At 45.2% G+C, this 24,559-nt stretch overlaps 1 protein-coding gene across 1 annotated transcript; it reads right to left on the bottom strand.

Annotated features, from left to right (window-relative positions):
- Positions 1-30: 30 nt before the first annotated feature.
- Positions 31-24,448, bottom strand: poe (E3 ubiquitin-protein ligase-like protein poe). Its single transcript, XM_065490078.1, has 42 exons — positions 24,289-24,448; positions 23,670-23,767; positions 23,129-23,609; positions 21,303-22,159; positions 20,648-21,156; positions 20,359-20,598; positions 19,997-20,295; positions 19,286-19,676; positions 18,756-19,229; positions 18,359-18,658; positions 18,116-18,303; positions 17,018-17,537; positions 16,851-16,965; positions 16,605-16,794; positions 16,095-16,518; positions 15,529-15,910; positions 14,883-15,286; positions 13,551-14,333; positions 13,051-13,299; positions 12,708-12,998; positions 11,904-12,650; positions 10,535-11,590; positions 9,475-9,791; positions 8,843-9,179; positions 8,369-8,785; positions 8,108-8,308; positions 7,087-7,464; positions 6,335-6,705; positions 5,304-5,847; positions 4,355-5,018; positions 3,976-4,301; positions 3,385-3,477; positions 3,080-3,328; positions 2,623-3,024; positions 2,322-2,462; positions 2,081-2,268; positions 1,732-2,026; positions 1,401-1,576; positions 1,202-1,342; positions 531-726; positions 318-477; positions 31-257 (listed from the first exon to the last, which is right to left on the bottom strand). The coding sequence occupies exons 1-42, from the start codon at positions 24,405-24,407 to the stop codon at positions 190-192; spliced, it is 14,781 nt and encodes a 4,926-aa protein (XP_065346150.1). The 5' UTR covers positions 24,408-24,448; the 3' UTR covers positions 31-189.
- Between the last annotated feature and the right edge of the window lie 111 nt (positions 24,449-24,559).

Below are 24,559 nucleotides of genomic sequence, written 5' to 3'. Positions count from 1 at the left end.
GGTTCAAAACCTCAAAGAAACTACAGCAAGTCATGCAAAGCAATATATTTATTCATAGTGACCAATTGCATAAATTGACTGAATCCACAAGGTTTAGCACAAAAACAGAATATTCTAATTAAAACTGCAACTGCTGAAAAACGAATCGAGAGTGTGTGCAAGCATCGGCAGGACACACGGGTTACTCTGCTATCCAGACACGCCTCTGAGAGTGTCGGAAAGGAAAGACTCAGGGTTGTTTATCTCGCCAAGAAGTCCTGCAAATAATTCGTATTAGTTCCTGAACGGATATATAATACGCTTCAAAATGAACCTACCGACTATGTCGCAGAATTCATCAAAGGAGGCACACGGCAAGAGCTCGTCCGAGTAAAAGGAGAGCAGCTGGTTGCTGGCTTTGACAAGGTTCTCGTCATTGTGGCGGATGTATTCTGCCAGGGCATTGGGCCACTGCTCCTCGCTGCCGCATGTAACCTTCTGTTTTGATTTATCATTATCAAGGGAGGTCTTTAAAAAAAATAGCTATTTACCTTAAAGCAGTACTTGTAGAGGCCGTCCACCAGTGCGTAGTACAAAAGATAGGGTTTGTAAACAGCATACTCCTTTACTGACGAGTCTGATAGCTTCGTCGCCTTCACCTGCTGGGTGTTTGACTTTTCCACGTGCCTCGTCTGCGCCAAAATCAACAGCCGCTTAAGATGGGCCACTCCGTCCTCCTGTTCCCATCTACAAGAAAAATTAATAAGAGAAGAGCTTCCACAAGTGATATATAATTTTCAAATATTGCTAGAGCACCATCCTGATTCTTTGAGGCCAGGCGAAAAGTGAAAAAATCAAATGGCTGATTTTTAGTTTCAAAAAATCCTTGGGGCACTCCTGAGTTAAGATAAGACCTTCAGGAAAGGTAAGAAATCAAATCCTGGCGTCATAGCAGCCCTCAAACGATCGTTATCATTCTATTTGCATATATAGCCACTTTACCAACACCTGACCGAAACCTGAATTGGTTTGATCTGCAATATCTCTACACCGTTGGAACAGCCAAAATGAGAGCTTTCAGATTATGCACAATTTTACCCTTTGGAAGCTATCAGAGCGCTCAGAAAACATCCAAAACATCGTAAACAAAAATATCAAAAACCCAGGTTGGTACTAAAACAAAATTGCATGTGTCTTGTGCAATCAGCCCAAAAAGACTTACTTTTTGAATGACCTTAGGAGCACTGACATGACACACCAGTACAAAGGCCCGTCTGGCACGAATGAGTTAACCACCCAGGTGTCTTGGCTGGCGGCCAGGAATGCAGAGAGGGACTTTTCCTCCCGCGACGCGGATCTTGTTCTGTACACAAACAAATTGAAATTTAGACTATTACTTCTCTTCAATTGGATTAAATTACGTGTTCAGGACATAGAGGGCCATGTGCACCAGATACGGCAGCAGGTGCATGTTGGACTCAGGTCCGCCGCCGCCAGTGTCTTCGTTGAAGGAGCGTTCATAGGCGAATTTCAGCAGTAGCAGCTTCAAGTCGTGCACAGTGCTCGAGTAGGAGATGTCGCGGTGGCCAGTGCATTCCTGAAGATTGAACGAATTAAATCATAAAATCTTAAAAGTTTTATTTTGGCAGAGACGATTTTTTATAACAAATTTTCAATTGCAAACCGTTAACTAGCACTATGCGTAAAAATCGTATAACTCAAGATTTGGTCAGAAATTCAAATTTTAACTACCTGCAGGTAAGTGTTGTGTCTGGCGAGGCAGCTGGCGAAAGCGGACTCTGGCACGACAGGACCCCACAAAGGAAGCAGTCCGTTACACCTGGTGTTGGCGTTCTGCAGGGCGGCAGACTCCCATTCGTCCCTGGTGCGCGCTTGACGCACGGCGGCCATGTGGCAGTCAATGTGCACAACATTAAAGTGGCTGACGGTTGAGTAGCCCAGGGAACGGCGCTGCTTCCGCTCCTCCTCTTCCAGCGCACACCGTTTCGTGTACGTGTAAATGCCCAGAACCTTGCTCGGCTGGCACCTATATAATCAAGACGATAAAATTTGCCTTAGTTTTCAGTTTTACAATATATACCGATAGCCTTCACGGCAGATGACGCAGACCAAGCCAGTTTCCTCACCCAACTCATCCATCTGAGAGAGAAGGGAGCTGCTGGCTGTGACCTGCCCTTTCTCGTTTGTGTGCATGCCCAGGGCTCCCAGCTGTTTCTCCCTCATCGCCATAGCCAGTCTCTTCTTTTCTGCTCTGGTGTGATGACGCACCTAGTGTTCAAAGGTTAGAAATATTCTAATGGATCGCTTCGTCTGATATTCACCTTTTCGATCCTCTCCTTCACAGCCTCATTGGTGCCCAGCGCTTCCAGCAGGTTCTCAGAGAGCGATCCGACTCTCTCCTCCGATGAAACTTGCTCCAGTCTGTGCAAAACAGCGATGCACTCTGGTGTTGAGACTTCCAGCTACAATTACAAAATGTTTTAAGCATGTGGTCAAGCAAACTCAACAAAATGTTCCGTAAAATAAATACTTTGTCGATATCATTTTATTGCAGTCTACTAGTAACGACTGATATCAGGCGTAAATTTGGCCGAGTATTAAGATAAAATATAAAATACATACCTGAGTTGGCTCATGTTCTGTAGCCAATCCAGCAAGTACCCTGAGAATGGCCTTGAGGGCTGGTCTCGAGATGAAATCCTTCCAGGCGTCGGTGCCAGGCACCAGCATCAGCGGCGAGGCAGGTGGCGCATGCGCTGCGATGTAATCGACGGCCTTGCGCACAACACCTAGCTGGTTGAGGTGGTCCTTCAGGGTGCTGCCGGCTGCATTGTGGTCCATTCCGGACGCCAGCAGGCAGAGGAACTCCATCTTCTGCTCTTCGTCCGGCAAGCGAGAGAGGTCATACTTCTCAAAATCAAGGGCTGGCGCAAGGTAGTTGGTCAGGACAGCCATGCGGCCTGGGTCACCGTAGCTCAGGGCGCCGGCCACCTTTGCCAGGTGTTGCAAGAGCTGGGGACTGACCTAAAATGGCAAAAGGTGGAATTGTCGGATAAATATATGTATGCTTGACACAAACCTCTCCAGACGCAAACTGCAGGAGGTCCTTGACGTGCTCAGCGCCTTTAGCAGATCTGGTGAGCTGCAGGAAGTGGTCCAGTGGTTTGGTCGCAGCCAAGGTAAGAATGGTCTCCATAATGTTCAAGATTTGCTCAGTCGTTCGCGGCTCAACAGCTTTTCCAGCGGTCAAACATTTCTCAGCGGTGGCCAAGAATGCTTCGATTGCTCCGACCGAAGGCGTAGCTAGCAATTCCTGGTTGCTTCTCACCTGAAATTATTATGAAGTAGAATTTCATCCATACAATAACGAGGACAAACACACACCTTTGTGCACAAGAGGAACAGTTTCAGCAGCACTTGCAGCAAAGGTTTTGATCTCACTACATTGTTCACACACAGCAAACGCTTTAATAACACCTGAAAAAAAATTGTAAGAAAAATTAAATGAGCTATGGCATGATTATTTTTGGCATTGCCAATTGAATTCTGAGGGTTGAAATAGGTTTGAAACCCGAATCATTTGGTCGAAAATTCAACACAATGAGCCAAAAATCAGGAGAACAGTAAAACCCGTTAATTTGTTGGATTTTGGTTTGAACCTAGCGATTCTCTCTGATGGGCCAAATTGAGACAGCAGCGCCGCAGCAACAGTCAGTGGAGGTAGACAGTAGCCAGCCTTTCGCTTAATTGCGCTGCTGTCTGGATCAGGACAATCAGGGAGCCGCTCCCTTCTCTGATTGGTCATTGGCTAGGTTCAAACCAAAACCTACTTAGGTTATTACGCTTTCAACAATTTTTGAAACCCCATATGAAAGCTTTCGACCAAGTGAATTGGCCCTTAGACTAAATATGAACCTCAGCAATCGATTGGAAATGTCAAAAATTATAATTTATTACTATTTTTAAACAAAGTACCTGAATTCCACCTGACTCAGACATCACATTAGCCATTTTGTAGACTTGCTCATTGTCAACCTGCTGCTTGGTTTTGTTGTCAAGGGTCTCAACAAATTCCTCAGTGGCGTCGCCAAGCAGACCTCTCATTCGATAAACAACTCGCATGGCTTCACCATCACCCTCGGTCAGCCAGATTTTCTTATAGACCTCGCGCACTGGCAGGTCCAGGCTGATGATTTTGTTGTTGACCAACAGCTCCATGCCATTGTCATCCTCAAGCAAAGCCACCAACTCACAGTCTTGACAGATTTTATTCTTCACATCTCTCATCAAAGGGCCCAAGCCTGAAATGTAGTTGTTTAAAGAAAAATTCGGAAATTTGCAGAGGAAAACAAACCTGGCTCCGAGCTTTGATACGGGTTTCCAAGCATGCGGCCTTGCAAAAAGTCTTCTTGCTGTGGATCCTTGTCCAAAGTGAGTAGGAAGTCGCCCACATCGTTCTCCTCAGGACTGATGATGGAGCAGAGTCTCTCCAAGATGAAGACTGGTGTTAAATCGTCATCAGCTTCACACCTCTCCACGGCATCAAGACAGATCCGCATGAAATCGTTCGTTTCCGCCTCAGTGCCGCTGGTCATCTCCTCCAGCAGCTCAAACAACTTGTCTTGCGTTTCGTCGATCAGCCTGGTGCGTTGGACAGCCAGTCTACGCAGGGCAAGGTAGCCGTTGAGAACGGCACCCACCAGCCGGCCCTTGTACAGCCGCTTGATGGCATCGTGCTCCAGGAAGCAGGAGAGCAACTCTGTCAGGGACTTGAGGGCGAATCCTTCAGCCAGGTCGAGGGAACTCTCCTCCTGACGGCTCAGCTGGCTGATTTCGCGACTGATCAGGTCGGCCAGGCGCACGAGCGTACCTCGCAGGGCCAAGTAGCGTTTCCAGCAGTCAGCTTGGATCAGGGTGCGGTAAAGGGCGAGGAACTCGGCTGCTGTTTCGCCAGCTGAACCCAGGTCGTCGAGGAATTCAGTCAGCAGGTTCAGCAGTTCTTGCTTCCTCTGGGGCACCTGACATGGGATGACAAATTTATTTGAAAATCGATACTAAGGGCAAAGCTAGACATTTTGCGAGCATTTTTTAAATACTTGAGATAAATTTTTGTGTTGGACACTCAGGGTCCCGTCAGGGTTAAACCCTGAAGGATATATTTGACCTCAATTGGTTCAATTTGGTAGCCCAAAATACAAAAATAAATATAATTGGTAGTTAATTTGTAAATTAGTGTCTTCCAGATAAACCTTTTATATCAATTTAAATTTTGTTTTGATAAATAGTTTAAATCAGTCACTCACTTGACAGGCGAAGAAGGTCTCCAGCATTTTGCAAGCAGCCTGTCTGGCGACCCTGGAGCCTTGGTTGAAGAGGACATGTCTCAGCCAGGAAGTCTGCGAGAACCTGAGGCGCGGAACGTGATGACCAGCAGAGGCCCTCCACCTGCGTAGGTACTTGTACTCGAGGTAGGTGGTCCTGGCCTCCTCCCTAGAGATGGGTTCCTTTCTTTGCAGGTGCCAAGAGCGCCACTTTGCGAAGGAGTGTCTCGCGTCACCGTTGAGCCACGCGTCAAGACTGAGAGAAGACTCTTGGGCCGGCGCTATTCCTGACAGCTGCAGCACGCTCTTGTCCTTGTGCGACTGCGTGCTTGGTTTGGGCGGGTTCATCAGGCCGAGCAGGATGTGCAGACAAGGTAGAAGGACCGCCTCGGTGACCGGAGGAGAGGCTTGCTGCACAGCTGCAAGGTACAGACGCACAACGCAACGCAGTTTTTCCTCCCAACAGGAATCTTCAGTGCAGATTAGAGAGGACAAGAGACTCATTTCTGGTTGTACGCTCAGTTGGCTGTAAAATATAAATTTCAAGATAATTGAACATGAGTAAATACTGCTGAGTAATCTTGACAGCTCTCGAGAAATAGAATTTAACTTTGTTTTAATCATTTCAATTTGAACATTTCTGCAAAACCAGTAAATTGATCGTAAAATCAGGATATTAGCAGTTAATCTAAGTAAAAATGACAAATTTAACTATTTTCCTGCGCATTTTTTTAATTTTTAGGGAACTGGGCCTCGTTTCAAAAATTCCCACGAGTAATGCCCTCTTTCAGAGATTGCTGTTCCCACAGAAACCCGTCAAAGTGTTTTTCGATTTCAAAATTTCAGACATTTTTCCACTAGTTAACTCGTGGAAATCGATTATTTATAATTTAAAGTGGACAAGTAACGAGCGACTATTTCACTGAATGGAAAGTGGAAAAAATATAATTTAAAACCATACAATTGATTACTAATCAGATTATTTTAAAGAAAAATTACATCAAAATACTCACCCTGACGAAGGTGCTGATAACGCCAACGAGATGCGGTCGGTGAGCAGTTGACAGAGCTCAGCAGTTGTCTCAGGTTGGTCGCGGGCAAGCAGGCAGAGCAGTTGGCGCACCTGCTGCTGGACGCTGGCACTGCGTCTGTGCAGATTTCGCTCGACCAACTCGCTGACAAGGCCGCTGCGGCGGAGCTGTTCCTTGGGGCCGGGGATCGAGGCCAGGGCCTTTAGCAGGGTCAGGCAATGCTCCATGGTGGCACTGGCGCAGCCGTAGCAGCCTTTGCACGAGTGCGACAGACTGCGGCCTGCGTTATTACGTGGCGCACTCTCCCGCTGCTTTCGGTCGTACGCTAAGATTTCTTCGCGGCAAGCCAATACCTGAGGAAATGAATTTAAAAATCATTACAATTTCAAATGAATTAAAAATTCAACTGTGAGCAGTAATTAAATCAGCAGGACCTGGTATCGTTCAAATTTTAGGATTTGCTAAAATTATCAAAACATTTAACTGTTTGTCTGTGATTTTTTTTATTGTTTTTGATTCCTCTCATCACGGTCTATTCAAAGGTGTACGAATTATGTGCTAATTTTCCCTTCTGCCTGATTTTACAATAAGGAGACAATGCTCGCCACTTGATTAGCATGCAAATTTTGGAGCCGATTTTCTAAGAAATATAATCGATAAAATATGAAATTCTTTAACTTTTAAAAATAATTTTTGGAAAAGATTGCAATTATCTTTAAAAATAACGCCTTTACCTTCTGAGAAATTTTTCCTAGTTCTTCAAACGACCCTTTGCAATCGGTGCAGTAGCGCTGGGCCAGTAGCTGGATTTTGTGTTTGACATGCGTGTTAGAGGTGCCAGAAGAGGCTGATCCTGACGAAGGCGTGTCGTCCAGAGAGCTCACGTGGCCTTCTTCCACGTTGTGCAAAATGTTCTCAACGGTCGGTCTGATGGCCATCAGTTGTTTGTACACTCGGTCGGCGCGCTCTTGCATTGAAGCTATGGCCGCCAAGGTCTTGCGCCGATCGTCGTCGTTCTCAATCGGGTCCACAGCGCAGCAGGCCCGAGCGACCAGAGTGTACTCAAACTTGGCGTACTTGCAGAAGCCACACGCGTGGCATAGGAATGGATCCTTAGAAAAATTGCAAAATAAGATTTTGTGAACTATTAAGGGTTAGTTCCGCTCTGGCATGAAATTATTCCCTTTAATTTGTTAACTTTTGTGATATTTACATGGACCACCAGTCCAAAGTTTTCAATCTAGCATTGAATTTTAATTTATGGACGGGACGAATTTTTCAGGAAAAATATTTTTGTTGTCTCCTCTACAAATAACCTTTTTGAAAAGTAGCCAATCCTTCTCATTTCAACCAGAAGTTTTCAGGAAAGACTAAGGTCTACTAGGGCAACAATTCCACCAAATTTCGTCAAAATATGAAGACCCCCTGCCATAAAGGGTTTCCACCTAGTTTATTTCAAGCTTTTTAATTGGTTGAGGAGATTTCAACTGTGGTCCAGTGTGCAAAATTCAAATTAAATTGTAAAAATTTAAAATTTGGTATAACAAATTCATATCGCTTAATATGTATCGTCAGGGAAAGTTGGAATACTAATTATCACCATCATAAGATATTTAAAAATAAAACTAAAATCCCCATAAAGTTTAGCTTCGTAATTTGAAAATAAAAATTGGTATTTTCTTCTATTTTCAGGAAAATGTAAACCTTCAAGGCAAAAAATGCTTTCCCTTGCAATTAACAAGATCAAAAGCTTACCTTCTCATCATAGTTAATGGCTCTGCATTTGTGGCACTGGAAAACATTTTCGCCACAGTTGCCGCACACGCCTGGATTCGAAGGTACAGAGACCCCGCATCTGGGACACTGGAGGGTCTCCGAGGAGGCTTGGATATTTTCGTAAAAGTCGCCGTACTCGATCATCAAGTTGCAAGCCACAATTGGAAGAGGGAAATCAACCTAATTTTTATATTAAACGATTTGAAAAACAAATTCCACGTTCGGAATATTTCTTGGTACCTTGACTTCAGCCTGTCCAGACGTGAGGGTGACGCGTTTCGCTTTGTGCCACATGGACATCTTGTTCTTCAGCTCAACTACCGCCTGGACGGTGCGGTTGTTGTAGTAGATGTTGATGTTTCGCACCATCTTGGCCCTCTTGATGTCTCCAATGCGCAAGGTGATGCGACTGATCGAGTGGCTGCCAACCAACTTGACGATTTGAGTAGTGGTGGTGAATTTCGAGTCCACTTTCACAGCAGACAGTTTGATGCTCGACAGCGGGACTTCAGGGCTGTTGCAAACTAGACACGGCCTGCTTTCAAAGAAGTAACCATCCAGCTCGATAAATTGGCCAAGCTTGCTGTAGATGGAGGTGTTTGGATGCTGTGCCAGCACTTGATTTTGCGCTTTCAGAGCCTCCACAGCAAAATTAACCTACGATTTTTAAAAGAAAAGACATTAAAGATACATTTTTTTAGAGTAAATACAAACCATTTCCTGTAACTTTCCGTTCTTGTCGGCAGTTTGTTTGGAGAAATAGCCCAGCAAGTCAACAAACTGGGACGCTTTTTTGCCGTAGGTTTTGAGACTTGGCCAGAAGGACCAAAGTAGAGACAATAGATGCTGCTGCTCGGCATCAGAGGAGTGTTCAAACAGACTGAGCACAAGTTCATGCGCCTGCCAGCGAACTGAGGCTGCATTTGTCTCAAGGAGGAAGGTCTTGATGAAATGGCCCATCACTTCAGATGCCACGTTTTTGTTCACGTAGCCAACCAGTAGAGAGCAGTCTGGTCGGTCATCGTCAGACTCAACAGATCTTTCACGCTCTCTGAAAATTGAAGAATAATTAAAACTGAAGTTTTTGTCTAGTTAAAAAAACATACAGGGTGAACTCAATTAATAAAATTGCCTTTGCAATGGCTCCTCTCATTAGTGAACGACAAGGAATGGAGGGCAAAGGCATTGTTGATGGAAAAATAATATCGCATACTATGGAAGTTAAAATAGTTGCTGTCCAATAAGAGAGCGATGATTTATATTATTTCCCTTTTACAATTTTAAAGCCTGCCACTTCTTGGGAGTAGCCATTGTGAAATCAATTTTAATGAATAAAACTTGTTTACCTTGGTCTGCAAATGGCATGTTGCAACAGTTGGAGGACAGTGGGGCAAACGCCCTCATCCAGAGTGCAACTGGCTCTGAAGAGGAATGGAATCAGCGGCTCTGAGGACAGGCAGAAGTTCTGCCAGTTATTGGGCCTGCTTGTGGCCACCTCAAGACATGCTTTCAAGTGCTCCATCAGCTGCACAAGCTGATCGTAGGCTAGGGCGTCGGCTGCGAGGTCAGTTGCTCGACCCATGTGGAATTCAAGCGAATGAAGATCTCTGCTCTGCCGGTACTTGTCTTTGCTTCCACAGAGGAACATCAGCAGCTTGCGAACCTTCAAATTGAAATATGAGAAAAGGTTTTAATTCAGAATCTTTTTCTCAATGCCATTAGACAGTTTAAAATAAGATGATACTGAGGAATATTTTCCGTTATGCGGACGTTCAAATCTATCGCTGTAAAGCTTCTAAATTCAAAATCTTGAGAGTTACTGTCTAGATCTGGACAGACCAAGTTTTTCTGATTTGAATTTTTAATATAATTAAATAAGCGATACAAGTTTGGCTTCATAATTCATCGGCAATAAAAGAAAAACAAATTAAGTTTATTCGGAACGTTGATACAATTTAACAATTTTAAAACTAAGTTCATGAAAATCTATTTGAAAATTGACTTGTATTATGATATATACTAGAAAAAGGAAATAACTAAAATAAAGCTAGATCTTCTGAAAACAATCTGTGAAATAATTAAAACTCTACTAGTAGCAGTTTAATTTCTGGACGCGATTAACCATTTATCCCCTTTATTTTGGAAAAATCATGGACTTTAGCTAAAGTATGAAAATGGCCCATCATTCGATTCACCTTGATGAGCAGATTCCAAAAGTGTAGAAGTTAATTTAAATACACCCACTTTTCAAGAAATTATGGCACATTTAAATTTCTCACAATCTCGAATTTCAAAATTCGGAGACATATATCTGGCCAACCGCAAATTCATTTGGCGAATAATTTTTATTTTCTATAACATTATCCAATGGTAGCGAAAAAAAATACACTACAATTTTCAAATTACCTGTCTGCGAACAAATGGTGCCTGTGCTGTCATCATGTAATCGCAGAGGATCTGGCGCCACTGCTGCCCAAAGAGTGCGGCAGCGCAATCCGAATGCTTCAGGACCTGGTATGGCAGTCTGAGGGCCATTTCAGTCAGCAGCTGCGGGTACGACTCGAACACGTCGCCACCAAGTCCTTTGACATATTGCTTGAGGAAGAAAGGCGACATGTCTGGAGGAACGGCCACTGGCTGGCTCTTGAGCAGGCCGGATGCGGAAGTTGTTTGGCCACTCTCCTGGCCCTTCCAGTAGACGAGAAGGCCTTGCAGCAGGGACAGGCAGTAGTCGATGGCGCGGCTGTCCACAAGGCTGGTCGCGGTCGTTTGGGACACGAAAGCGTCGCTGGCGGTGGCCGCCTTGCTGGCAGTCTTGGCTCTGCTCATGAGAACACTCAAGAATCGCATCATCACCAGGTGAACCTCCACTAAAGGAGAGCGTTTGCACTCTGAAGCGGTGGCGGCGTCAACCGGCCTCTTGATGCCCAGTTCATTGATCAGGGCGACGAGCAACGCTTCCAGGCAGTGCCTGTCTCGCAGGTCGTCACCGTCAAGGTCCGAGGTCAGGATCAAAATGACCTGCAGTAAGGGAATGGCTTGCACGCCTCCCACTTCACGCAGCTTGGGCAAAAAGTCGAGCAGCTTCTCTAACAGCAGCCTTTCGACCAGCAAGGAACGCGCTTCGGCAGCCTGCTGCTGCTGCTCTGCCACAGGCTGGATTTCCTTCTGACTGCTCAGTGATTTGCTTGACTCGTCCACCCGTCCCACTGCGTACATCTCAAAGCTCTCGGCGCCACTGCCTCCGCTCTCGGAACCTCCTTGTTCAGCAGGAGACGTGCGCAGAGTGCTTCCATCTGTGGCTGCGTTTGAGCCTTCATCGTCGGAGCAGGGAGCTGACGCGGTTGTGTCGGACAAATGGCCAGCCTCAGGAGCCTGACTTGGTCCTGCCTGGCCTGCTAAGACTTGTAGATTCTGCAGAGCCTGCTGGGCTGCCTGTTGAGCCTCCAAGTTCTGCATTCCCTGTTAATAACAAGAAAAACTACTTTAAGCCTTTTCCCAATATCTTGTAATAATATTATTAAGAGGTGCTCTGCCTTTTTTGACTCGTTATAATCTCGTGTGACAACTTTTGAAGTATGATAATATTAATTTTCAGTAAAAAAATTATGTTTACGAAATAAAGCTTTGGAGTGAAAGCTGCAACTAGATGAGTGTAATAAAGACGTTGGCTTCTAGGAAAATTTCCAACATGATGTTATGAAATTTAAACAGATAAAAAATTAATGATTGGAAAAAAATCCAGTAAAACATTATGCAAAAACACAAAACTAACCTGTTGAAGATTTTGCTGCACGCTGAGAAGATTAGCCATAGGATCTCCGTCTTCCTCGAGACTCAGAGCGATTGCCAGCTCCATCATCGTTTCATCCATCGCTTCAGGAGGTATACCTAGCAGGGGTGGGTAGCCACCACCAGCATTCAAGAGAGCCGCTATGGGATTAGCCGGTGCTTGGGCAGGTGGAGGTACTGCCGCGGCTTCCTCTCCGAGCATTCGAATTGGCTCTGTAGTGTCCACGTCCGTGATTGGAGGAGACGGTGGAGGCAAGGAGGCAGCTCTCCTCCGGCTGCGCTGTCTGGGCCGCAACACCCTGATCAGAGCCTGCTTGCTGCTGAATGACACTTGCGAATCGGGACAAAGAAGCAGTTGCAGGTAGTGCTGAGCTGCGAGGGGAACCTGCTCGATGTCGCAGACAGCGAAGGCGTGCACGATCTCGACCAAGGCGTGCACCGTGGTCTCAATATGCCTCAGACCAGGTACACAAACCGGAGCCAGAGCTGAATTTACTGGTCGGGCCGCGTGCAGGCGCCAGAAAATGTCAAGTAAGTGAGCAACGAATGGTCTTGGACGATTTTGGTACAAGGCCTCTGCCATTTTGTGCAGATTCTGTGGCCGAGCCGCAGCAATGCTGCGCGCCATCAACACCACTCTGTAGAAGGTTTCAGCGTCAAGGTCTCTGGACTCTGGTATGGCAGAGAGCTCATCTAGCACAGCCACAAGATGCTCCAAGATTGCACGATCCTACACAACAAGTTATTATTTAAGTTAATTCTTCATGACATAAGCTATAAAAGTTACTTTGTAATCGTAATAGCTTCCTCTGCTGGCGTGCAGAGCAGCAAGAAGAGACTTGGAGTGAGTCTGAATGTTGTTGGAGGTTGGAAGGGTTAACATCTTTGTGGCAAGGTCGATGGTAACCAATTTCTGCTGCACTTGTTTCTCCTCCAGACAGCCAAATAGGGTAAAGGAGCAATCAAGGACTTCAAGAACCCCAGAAACCACCTTTTCCAAGGACGTCATTTGTTCTAGTGCGCTGTTGTTCTCAGTATCTCCGGTTCCTGCAGCTACTGTTCCACTCGACGAGCCAGACTGTAACAACCTTTCTTTAAATCATATTCAAATTAATTATTCCCGTGGTTACCTCTTCATTCTCTTCAGGCCAGCCAAACGAGTCTTTGGTCTTTCCGTAAACTAACATGGAATCTAGCATGGTTGCATATTCAGGATCTTGAGAAGGGCCGAAAGTAACTGATAGTTTTCTGTCAGCCTGGAGGCTCTCTTCTCTTGTCAGAGGGAAGTCAAACCACCTGGAGCCTGTCACGTTCAGCTGAATGCTTCTACCCTGAACCTCAACAAATGTAGGACTGCGAAGAGGGTCCTGAGAGCCAACCTGTTAAAATTGAAAAATCGTATTAAATTTAATTACGATAATATTTTTAGACAGATATTAGGTTTAAACAACCGACAATTTTGTTATGAACTAGCAACCATCTGGGAACGATCAAATGACATGGGAATTTTATTATTTTTTGTCCTTGCGAGCAAATTTGGCCAAAAAACGTAAAGAATGGTATTTAACTATTTTCCTAAATTAGCTGTGTAAAATTGGCAGCCCTAGATATAATAAAAAATATATCCTACCTGGATTCTGATTCCAGTGATGACCATGGACGGATCCGAGTTTGTGATCTCAACTGTAAAACCAGCAGGTCGATTGTTGGCAATGTACTGTCCTTGCTTGGCCAGTCTGTTCTTGATTTGTTCAGTGTTGTAAGTCTCAAGTACGTCATTTCCACCGTACTCGACCTCGCTCATCAGTTGGCAATGCTCGAAAAAGTCGACTGGAAAAGCAGGGGCCGCACTTGGCTTCGACGCCTTACTAGTCGTCTTGATTGCAGTAGCTTTGCGGCGCTTGGAGGACCTATTGGACGGCTGCACGGAGAGCCAGAAGGAGGTGTGCTCTTGGCCTGCCATGTAGATGCGGAGGCTGCCGTCCTCGCACAGAAGAATCAAAGTGGTGCGCAGTTCGGAGCCCGAGGCGGCGTGTCTGATGGCGACCATGTCCATGATTTTCGCTTTAGCCGGCACAACCTTGATTTCTTGGACCAGGACAGTGTCCGGTCTGAGCATGAGAATGACCGGGTTGTTGGACGACTGCAGCACACTGCACACCAGGCCGGGGTGATTAGGCACTTCAGACCACTGGCACAGTGGCTGAGCAGCTTGCGTTTGGCTTCCCTTGCCCGCTTTCGCCAGCTGGATCTGAAATACGGCGCCTAGGTGGAGGTCTTTGCTGAGTGGCGCCAGGAAGCTTTTGCCCTGGTTGTAACTGAAGAAAAGCAGCTGTAAGGTGTGTGAGTAGTAGACCGAAACACCTCCTCCTGCGATCAGGCCGTTGGCATCTTTAACGTCAGGGTGGTTCACCTGGAGGGCATATAAAATTTTAATATTTAAAATACTTAGAGGCACTGGGCTTCAATTTTGAAACTGCCAATCGATTCCTTAGGATATCCAAATAAAAAATTTGACAATGCCTGCCGAAAATCTGCGGTAACTAAGAAACTATGACTCAAGCTGAATAAGTGCCACAATAACGCCGGTGAACAATCAGAGAAGGGAGCGGCTCTCAGTTTACACGAGCGCTGGCATAAGATTGAGACGCTGCGCTACAGCGACAGCAAACAAAAGCAAACTAAGTCTGGCCTGACATGTTGCTTGCACTGGCCTCAGCTGTCTTGAGCTCAGGACAGCGGACCGTTACCGCTCCTTCTCTGATCAGTTGTTGCTGGTGTTCTTGTTGCACTTTTTACTAGGTTCACACTAAAAACCGCAGAGTAACAGTTTTAACATTTCTGCCAACTTTTGACATGTGAAGTTCAATTTTTAACTTAGTGATTTTATCATTTAACCTAATTTGACCCTCAGGAATTAATTTTTACCATAAAAAATAACATTCAAGGCTTATTATTTTACCTCAAGCGTGTTGGTGACATAGAATGGTCCGTGCTCAGCAGAGCTGTCTGGTCCCATTGTTTGCGAGTAGATGTAGCCCGCTGATGACATGAGCAGCAATGCTGGCTCTGAATCCTCAGCAAAGACGAAAGTGGCGTCGCGAATTTTGCCGCTGGGTACGAGGAAGTAGAACTGAGGACTGAGCACATCCTTTGCCAGGTCGTAAACTTTGACAAAGTCAGCAGTGATCAAGGCCAGTTGGGTTTGTGATCCTGGCAGCCACACTGCTTTAATGATGTAGTTTCCTGTTTCTAAGTGCGGATGCAGCACTAGGTGCTGCGAAACTGTGCCTGAACCACTGAACGTAAGAACGTGGCAATCCTTTAAGCCACAAACAGCGAGAAAGTCTTCGTTGCAAGGATTTCCTAGAGAAAAGAATAAAGCCATTAATATTTACAAGCTGAGCAATTCCGTGTGAGACTGAGGAGCATTTGGGTGGATTATTAAGTGTGACTTAAGTGTCTGACCATAAGAAATTTGAACTTGGCGTCAAAATTTATATTGGAAACTCCTGAAGCAAATATTTTCGGAGACTTACTAGCTTGTCTACCAGTCATAATTTTGATAATTTGATGATTTTTCATACTAATTTATTGAAAATACTAACCCGTGATGGAAAGCACCGTGAAGGGAACTGGTGCCGAGGCTAGTCTAGTCAGGGTGAGTTTCCTCTTGGATGAGTCAGCTTGTTTCAACAGTGCACTCAGCTGGAGCACCGTGATCTTGCCCTTTTCATGACTGACGGCCAGGTGCTGGCGTCTTCCGTGCGGCGAACTCAGGCAGCACATGGCCACTCTTCGGATCATGTGGGCCGACAGTAGCTGTCTTATGGTCTGGCCTTGGTCACCAGGGTAGTTTGAGCGGACGTTTTCAAAAGCGCCCTCTTGAGAGCCAAGAGTTGGCACCATCAGTTGGTCGCACGTTTCAAACGTTTTTGGGTGTGTGTGGAGACGAAGAAGGGCTTGTTGAGCCCTTGCGTGGCATCCAACCTGATTTAAATTGAATTATTTTATTGGCTTCAAATTAATTATGTGAAACAATTATAACAATGGAACCCTGGGTACAGGGAATTCAGAATTAAAAAAAAATAAAATTGTTTTAAAGTTTTCAACACAATTTTCTATAGCCGGTAAATTAAAAACTAAGCTGGATTGAAAATTTGGATGGGCTTACCGAGCTGTTTCTTTCACAGGCGGCCCTAACAGCTCCAACAAGCAAGCATAGCATCTCAAGCAGGGAGCCCACCATAGGACTTCCAGCGGCGTGGTGCATCAGTGTTTCAGCACACGCCTCTAGCTGTTGGGAGAGCGCAGAACGGTGGCGCGCTTTGTCATCTTTGGCTCGTTCCGACCGCTCCGGGACAGGAGAAGAGGTAGCTCGGCGAGGTTGAGATGAGTCCACGCTGAACGGGGGAGCTGGTTGCGGTTCTGGGCTGCGCTTTGCGAGTGCGAGACAGGAGTTGTCATCTTTCGCTCCGCAGTCGCAGAAAAAGTTGCCGTACTTAGCGTACGTTACGTCGTGCGTTTTGTGACACACCCGGGCGCACACACTGCACACTCCAACACCGTCAACCATTTTGCATGTGTGACAATGATACCTGCAAGGGTTATTACATTTATAGTAATTTTTAAGGTGTAATTGAATTATAAATCTATTAGATTTGAATTAGGAATTATTATTTACCAATGCTGGTTCATGAACTCCTTTTGGGTCAGAGTGAAAGTGCACAGTTTGTTGCACAGGCTGTCCTCATCAGAATCTTCTCCTGTGCTGTCTTCATCATCTCCGCCCATCCACTCTTCCATCCATTCACAGTCAAGAGTGTCTGGCGGGCTAAGGTCGCTGCTGTCCCATGGCGACTGGGCTCTCTCCCCTAAATCACAATAAAAATTTAATACTTTGCTTTCCAGAGAATAAATATTGCATTACCAATCATAGAGTTGTTTTGGGATATGCCAAGCGCTCCAATAATATCGGCCACGTAGTTAAGCAGTTGTCCGGCTGCTTCAACAATATCACGAGTCTTTCCAGTCAGACTTTGATCCTAAAATAGAATATGAGTGAACCGTTTAAACATGCACATGAGATTTTCCAACCTTTTCAATTTTTTTCAAGGTTTCCCTATCAACTATGAATTCTTTGCACTGTTCAAGCCAAAGGGTGGCCGCGCAGAATAGGTGGATGTGGCCTCTTCTGGATCCCGAATTGGCTAGAGTGACCATGATCTGCATGACGTCTGAAAATCCAGTTCCTGGCATGTCTAAGGTAAGCAGCCGTGAGCCGATGGGTATGAGCGCTTCCAAAATGGTTCTCGACAGAGCCTCAGAGGCAGGGCCTTCCTTCACTATGTAAGAGACCAAATAGCGTAGCAGCTGTTGGTTTTCTACTTGTTCTGGGCCTGCCGTCTTCTTGCTGCTCGACTCCGCAGGCTCAGGGATTTCGTCTGAGGGCACTTCTGGAGAGTCCAGGCACAATTGCCCTAGCAAGAGATGTCTGAGCCACTCTGAGAGCTCTTTTCTTTCAACTCCCGAAAGTTTTGAAACTGTTGCCACACAGAGCGCCTCCAATGGGCCTCCAGGGTTCTTATCAGCAGCAGCAAAAAGCTGGTTGAAAAATCTATAAAAAATAAATATATTTACATGTATTTTGGACTATTGAAGTATGTCTGAAATATCTTTTCTGGCCGTGTCATTTGATTCCTGAGGGTCAAATTAGGTTAGGCAGCCGAATCATGAATCATTCAAATGACAATTTAACACGAAGTGCCGAAAACCGTTATTTGGGCAGTTTTTGGTCTCAACCAAACAAAAAGTGCGACAAGAACGGTGGCAAAAAAATCTGCTATGGGATGAGCGCTTCGTTGAATTGCGCTGGCATAAGATTGAGACAGCAGTGCCACAGCAACACCAGTGTGGGTGAGGCAGCAGCAAGCTTTGTCACTCAATTGCTCTGGCTGCCGCTGTGGAGCTGCTGCCTCAATCTTATGCCAGCGTTTAAGTGTCCAAGCCAGTCAGAGAATCGCTCCCATCACCGGCGTTCTTATCGCACTTTTTGCTAGGGTTAGATCAAATTCTTGCCGATTTTCGGCACATCCTGTTTAATTGACAGCCTGGTGATTCAATTGCCTGACCTAATTCAACCCTCGGCAATCAATTGGCACTGTCAAATATCAAATTCAAGTGAATAGTACAAACCTGCGGTTGGTAGTTTGCCTCGCAAGCAAAACCCTGGTCAAATCAGCATCTGTGAAAAAGGAGAGCAACGCTGGGGCCCCTTGCTCTAGGAGCGCTTCCATGATTTTCAGACACTCAGAATGAACTCTTTCGTCGACTCCCTCTGCCAGGAGCAAGCGGTAGCAGTGAGCTAGCAGAGTGCAAAACACCTGTGATAACATCTAGTTAAACAACTGAGAGGCTCGAATTAACACAACAAAAAACCTGTCTCTGTTGGTCGTCACTCGAAGCCTCAAGCAGAGCTCCACTGAGAAGCTCAAAGAGATACTCAGCGCAAGCATCCTGCGACACTGGCAACAGAGCAGCCACAATCTGCTGACGAAGTGCCAAATCTACAGGCCCTAACTTGGTGGCCAGGTCTGACGAGAAAGAGACAAGTGCATGGGCTAGGTGCTTCAAAGATTCGTTGGTCAAGCACGAGTCACATCTGTAAAGCTTTGACACGTGGTTGTTGAGCACACTCAACAAGTGGCTTTCCCCAGGAAGCTGATCACTGGCATAGGCCTAGAAGAATGTTTTAGAAATTTAATTAAAAAAGCAATTCATTTTCGGAAAAAAGCTATTTGGTCAACACAATTAATTATTACAAGAGTAAACTTACAGAGCCAGGGACGTAAGTGGCTTTGCTGCTGTTCCATCTGTCCAGGGCAGATCTTACTGAAGCCGGCAAGAGAGTCCTGAGACCCAGGGTCAAATTTGCAGTGTGCGTGTTCTGTGAAGAAGCAATGGCCAACACGTCCAGCAGCCACTCGTTGCTGTCCTCCACGTAAGCAAGCAACCCTTTCCTGACAGCACCAGACACGTGAGCTAACACGGCCAATAAGTCTGGCAAAAGACTGATGGCAGTCTCGACAGCGGCCTGTTGCTTTGTGTCGTGCAAGTGGCCTAGCAGTTTGGCCAACACCACGTCAACAGCGATTACGTCCGACAGATCCAGCGATGGCGAGTTGCTAGCCTGGAGATACTTGGAACGGAAGGCTCCGAGCACGGACCTGGCAACGGTTGCTGTGTAGTGCAAGCTGGTCTGCGTGGAGCTCACCGTTTTCAACAAGGTGTCAGCGTTTGGCACCATTCCCTAAAAAAAGGTTTCAAAGTGATTTTCCAGTGCTACTTTAACGGTGAACTACTTACTTGTTTGATGAGGTTGTCCTTGATGTAGGAAGAAAACACAGAGCAGCCAGTCCTGGGGCCCCAGACTAGTGTGTACAGCAGGAGGGGTACATCGGTAGGGTCGGCGCCAACCCCCAGCTGGCTGACGAAAGGAGCCGACGGCGGGAGCAGCAGCAGCATTCTCCACGCACTGCAGAACAGGTACTGAACAGTGCAGAGGAGCGAGGGCGACTGGCCCTTGCGACACCAGCTTGAGTCACATTTGTGCAACACGCCCAAGAGGTGGATTAGGGCGTCAATCAAGGACGGGTATTTCAGCTTTTCAGGGGTGGCGAGAACAAAGTTGCAGGCCAGACCGTCCAGCTTAGGACATTCTTCATGATTCATTTCCAAAGAGGTGAGGCTGTAGTATCTGTAAGACATATTAAAAACCCTTAGTGAAAATCAGAATTGACCTTTGACAGCAAATTTGGTGTCCATTTGATCGGGCTTAAAACGAGGAATCCAAACATGCGTTTTTTAAAAAAAATCACTACAGCGAGATGAGATACTGAGGTCTCAAAGTTTTCCAAAATTGTTCCGTAAAACCCGTAATAATGATTAATTTGTCATAATATTATGTAAGACGTAATAAAGACTGATTTCAGGTGTAAATTTCGCTGAATTTGCTTAATCTATAGCCAATTTTGTAGTTCTCCATATCCAAGAAGTTTTATCAGATGCTGAACGTACCTTGGTCTCATGCCAGAGTCTTCCTGGCCAGCACCTTTGGTCATGTTATCGACGACATCCTGGGATGGGCAAAACATTCTTGAGGCAATCTTTGAGCCCTTGTCTGCTGGTAAGAGGCCAGTGGCACTGAAGAGGTTCCATCTGATTTGCTCCAGAAGTACGGCAGGTGCTTCGTACAGGTGCCGCATCAGGTGCTCAAACAGGTGGATCAGCCTGGCCGTGTGAAGCAGTTGGCTTTCTCTCAGGGTTGACACCCTCTCCGCAATCAATTCTCCGCATTTAATCAACCCGGCTGACACCTGATCATTAATTTTATATAAATTAAAATATGCGTGTTTTTCAAAGAGTTGAAAGTGATTTACCTGCAGCAGCACAGACTTCTTCTGCAGTAGACTTAGGTAGTGGAAGAAAAATAACAGGAGCTGAGCATGTTCCACGTTGAGATCCTCATTCTCTGAGTCGACTGGCTCTGCCGGGCTTGTGACGCATTCAAGCAGCGTGTTCACCAAGCGGCTCCAAATGCGCAAAATCAGCGTTTCCTGCTCTGGCTGCTTCTTCATGACTATGTACTGCGACAGCACCGCTAATGCTCTCGGATACACCTGAAAATCAATTACAAAGAGGCGGTCGTCAAAATTTTAACAACTATACCTGCAAGGGCCATGGCTGCTCTTGAGGAGTCGGATTGACCCCCAAATGGCTGAGCAGCGAAATCTGCAGAGTCTCCGGCAAAATGGACGTGGCGAGCAGGTTGTGCGTGTAGAGAGTGAGACAGTGGCTGAACTTAAAGTAAAGGGCACCAAGGCTGGCGCCAAAGTAGGCGGGTATGGATCCCGTTTTTGTTCTGGCCGTTTCCCTGTCCAAGTCCCGGATTATGGCTGCCAGGATGACGGTGTGCTGCTCGCAGTAGTTGGCAGCAACGTTGGAGCGAATGAGTTCGCTGGGCGAGCAAACTAGGTTGGAAGTGAGGAAGTTAAACACCTCACTTGCAAGCTGGATGTAGCCGTGAGGCTCTCCTTTTTCCGGAACTACTGAGCTCTGCAGTCCTGAGGATGAGGAAATTGCCGTTTGCTGTCCACTTTTGGACTCATCAAGATCCCCTTCAGCCTCGCTCCCTTCTGACGTCATTTTTGGAGCCAGAGTTTTCTCTAGCCACTGACCTGAAAATGTGTGAAAAATGCATTGTTACTAAATTGAATTTTGGAAAGTCTTTAAAGAATGTTTAAATATTAACATCAAAATTTTTTTATCTACCCGTCGGTCTTGTCTGTCTTTGAAACTATTATTTTTAAAGTAATGGAATTACCTAATATTGGTTCGCTGTCTTCATCTTCTGAGCTGTCCTCTGAAAAACTAAAATCATCCCCATTGTAAATGGTCGAATCAGAGAAGCTGACAGTATCCTCTTCATTTGTAGGTTTCAAGGCTTTCTTCAGTGTGTACGCCTTTCTATACGATATAATCGCAAGGTAATGCAACAGCTGGAGCAGAGGTGCTGCGTTCAGTAGGTAAGCAACACGTTCTGCGGCTGAATACTTTGTGCTAAGATTTTCAGGAGCGATAGTGGGAATATCTGTGCATTCCTTGTCATCTTCGTCGAGATCGGTTAAGATGTGCGTGCAGAGCTTGAGAGCCTGTCCTGCCAGGGCCACAGAGAGCACACTGAAGCCCTGCTGCACTTTCTGCAGATTCACTCGACCTGACACGGCGCGGCTCGGTGACTTGCCTTTCTCCTGCTGTCTGTGTTCGTAGGTGGCAGACACCTGCTGCCAGAGACCCTGAACTAGGGTCACCGCCCAGGTGGTCTCCACATTTAACAGTGTGCCTTTTTCAACGTGCTTCGACGCTGTCAGGGCAGCGGCCACCATGTCCGCAACTTCGATCGACTTTTCGACCACTCCGACCATGGCAGCATCAAGCTCTTCTTCCTTGTTTTTCACGGTGGCTTGGTTGGCGTTGAGCAAGACAGCCGACGAGGCACATGCCACTGCCGCTTGCAAGCATCCAAGGCTGATTATCGCTAGCTTCTCAAGTTTGTCTGCATTTAAGGGTTCCAGAATGGGCAGGCCCAACGCAGTGTGAACCAGAGACACTTCCGCCAGAAGGGTGGCTGCTTGCTGTTTCACGTGGAGAGCGTCTGCGGTTGTTGATGACTTCTCATCTCTTCAAGAAAAACAATCGATTACTCTTTTATTTATCTCTAATTTCTTCAAGTAACAAGGAAACTATGGAAGGATTGAATGTTCCAGTGAAATTCTTTTTAAATATTTGAAAATAGCTCAACTGTTTAAAAAATACGTATGAACAATAAACAACGATATAATACAGTGTTACCTAAATTAAGCAGAACTTTAATTTAAAGACATAATTCAATGAGACAAGTCGATCAATGGGTTACTTTGGACGTTCCAAAAATAAAAACCTACAAGGGGTTTTCCAGGATTTGTAAGTTTTTTGTGGTTTATCATAGAGAAAAAAACTTACCATATTCTAAAAGATAATGCAATTTCTTATATCTTGCATTTTGACAAAAAAAAATGTTCTAAGACTTTATCTTTCCGAAAAAAATCATTAATTGAAAGTGAAAAAAGAGTTGACATAAATTTTTAAACATTTCCTGGTATAGATTTTTTAACCTTGAATCATTAACGAGCTAACGAGCTATTTGCTAATTTCATATAAATGATTAAAATATCTGGAAATTAAGAATTACCTTCCAGTCGATTTGTCTTGTCAAATATAGTCTATCTTTAAAATATCTTCACGATTGAATGAAAATTGGCTTCAAAATCCGATTTTGAATCATTTCACATGTTATATATCCCCAATCCCCAAGTATTTATAACCTTCAGACAACTTGAAATTTAAATCTCTTTCAACTTTCAAATCGACTTGTCACTTGCGAAATCTTTTAACGCATTAGATCCTAATCAATTTCATTCCTTTCACCAAATACTGAAACATCAAATCCCTGTGTTTCCAGTTTCCTTATAAGCTTACATGCTAAATTTCATCACATTTTATTTGTCACATTTGATGTAATGTAGGAAACAAGATAAACAAAACTTATTTACTTGTTTAATACAAAACTAGCAAACATGATTTTTCCTTTAATTTCAAATCATAACTTACCCAGAGAGATACAGTTTCAGGCTCTTGAGACCGAGGCAAACATCTAAAATCCTGTCAGAGGCGTTCAAAGCTTTCAGACTTGCCACATTTCGTCGTACAAATTGTCCATGAGCCTCAGTCTCGGCTGCTTCCTTGGCAGCCTCAGGCGAGTCAGCTACATTCAGTGGACTCAATGGGGTGGTCAGCTGCTCAAGGATGGCAGCTGTTAAGTCGGACCGCGGGCGTTTCAGCGGCTCGGCTTCTTTTTCTTGGCTGGCAGTTTTTGAGGGACCAGGCAAACGAGCCACTTTCATGTCCGCAGTCAAAGCCAGCCGATCCGCCACCTGCAGGGTGCTTTTGCCCTGGCACAAGCCTTGCACAGCGAGCAGGAGCAGGCGGGCCAGTTGGCTGTCGTCAGCTTCAGATCGGCTGAGTCGTTCGACCAAAAAGCGCAGGAGAACCTTCGAGGCATGACTAACGCAAGACACTTGACTCTTTTCCACTGGAAGAGACAAAAAATTATTTAAAGTACATAATCGTATATCTCTTATGAATAACTTACAGCAATCTGCTCCTGAACTGAGATATTCTGCAGCCAAAATGCTGAATGCAGTGAAGAATGGTTCGAATTCCACATCCCGTTTCTCAAAATCTGATTCACTGTGAACGTTCCAATCATTCCAAGATAAAGTGATTTTATTTTTGAAAAGAACAACTTAACTACGTACTACATACATACAATGTAGTTTAACATTATGTACAAAGCTTAATGGAACAAAGCAATGGTATGTACTTAGTAGTAATTAGGGCATATTCTCAAGTACCCTGCCAAAATTATTGTGAAAATATACATAAGTCTAGCCGCTTTTCGGTCCAAGCAGAAATCAAGCGGACCGATTGCGACAGTTGATGACAATTGCGGAACTAGTGTGTGTTTCTAGACTCGCAGAATTTCCGAGAGTAATTGCATAAGTTTCCAAGTTACATATGTATATGAACATAATACCGCGAGTAACCTTTGAAAATTTTGTACTATCTTGACAAATTCATAAAACTGGGTAGTCATGCAACGCAAAGAAAGGCCCAGAACTCAGTTTAAAAGTTCCATCCGGGAGGGCGTATCTTAGCGAAGCAAAATTCGTTCCCTAGAAGCGCTGAGAATGTTGCGAATTATTTCTCACCTTCTTATAATTCCTTTGACGAAATTCGCAACGTCTAATTTGCTGAGCGAGCCGTATGATGCGGCTAATATTGGTTTGATAATCGAGGTCCACTCGACACCGCTACTACTTGCTGCCATTTTTCACTAAGACAAAGATGACTGATTACAACTAACAGTAAGTGACCAGCTGTGAGTTGAAATTCTTACTATGTAGTACTCACAAGCACCGCAAGGAAGCGCGCAACACAAAAGAATGGAAACAGTTATATTTTGACACGTTATTAGCTCTT

Source organism: Cloeon dipterum, chromosome 4 (assembly GCF_949628265.1).
Source record: "Cloeon dipterum chromosome 4, ieCloDipt1.1, whole genome shotgun sequence".
In the NCBI taxonomy this organism is placed as follows: domain Eukaryota; kingdom Metazoa; phylum Arthropoda; class Insecta; order Ephemeroptera; family Baetidae; genus Cloeon; species Cloeon dipterum.
This window is presented reverse-complemented; position numbering and strand designations above follow the sequence as displayed.

What these genes read in the sequence shown, in the direction of transcription:
- poe (XM_065490078.1), bottom strand. Translation starts at nt 24,407, where the DNA reads ATGGCAGCAAGTAGTAGCGGTGTCGAGTGGACCTCGATTATCAAACCA. An exon ending in GAGTTCATGAACCAGCATTG is followed by an intron (nt 16,519 to 16,604) that starts GTAAATAATAAT and finishes TAACCCTTGCAG; the next exon opens with GTATCATTGTCACACATGCA. An exon ending in TTATCAGCACCTTCGTCAGG is followed by an intron (nt 5,848 to 6,334) that starts GTGAGTATTTTG and finishes TATATTTTACAG; the next exon opens with CCAACTGAGCGTACAACCAG.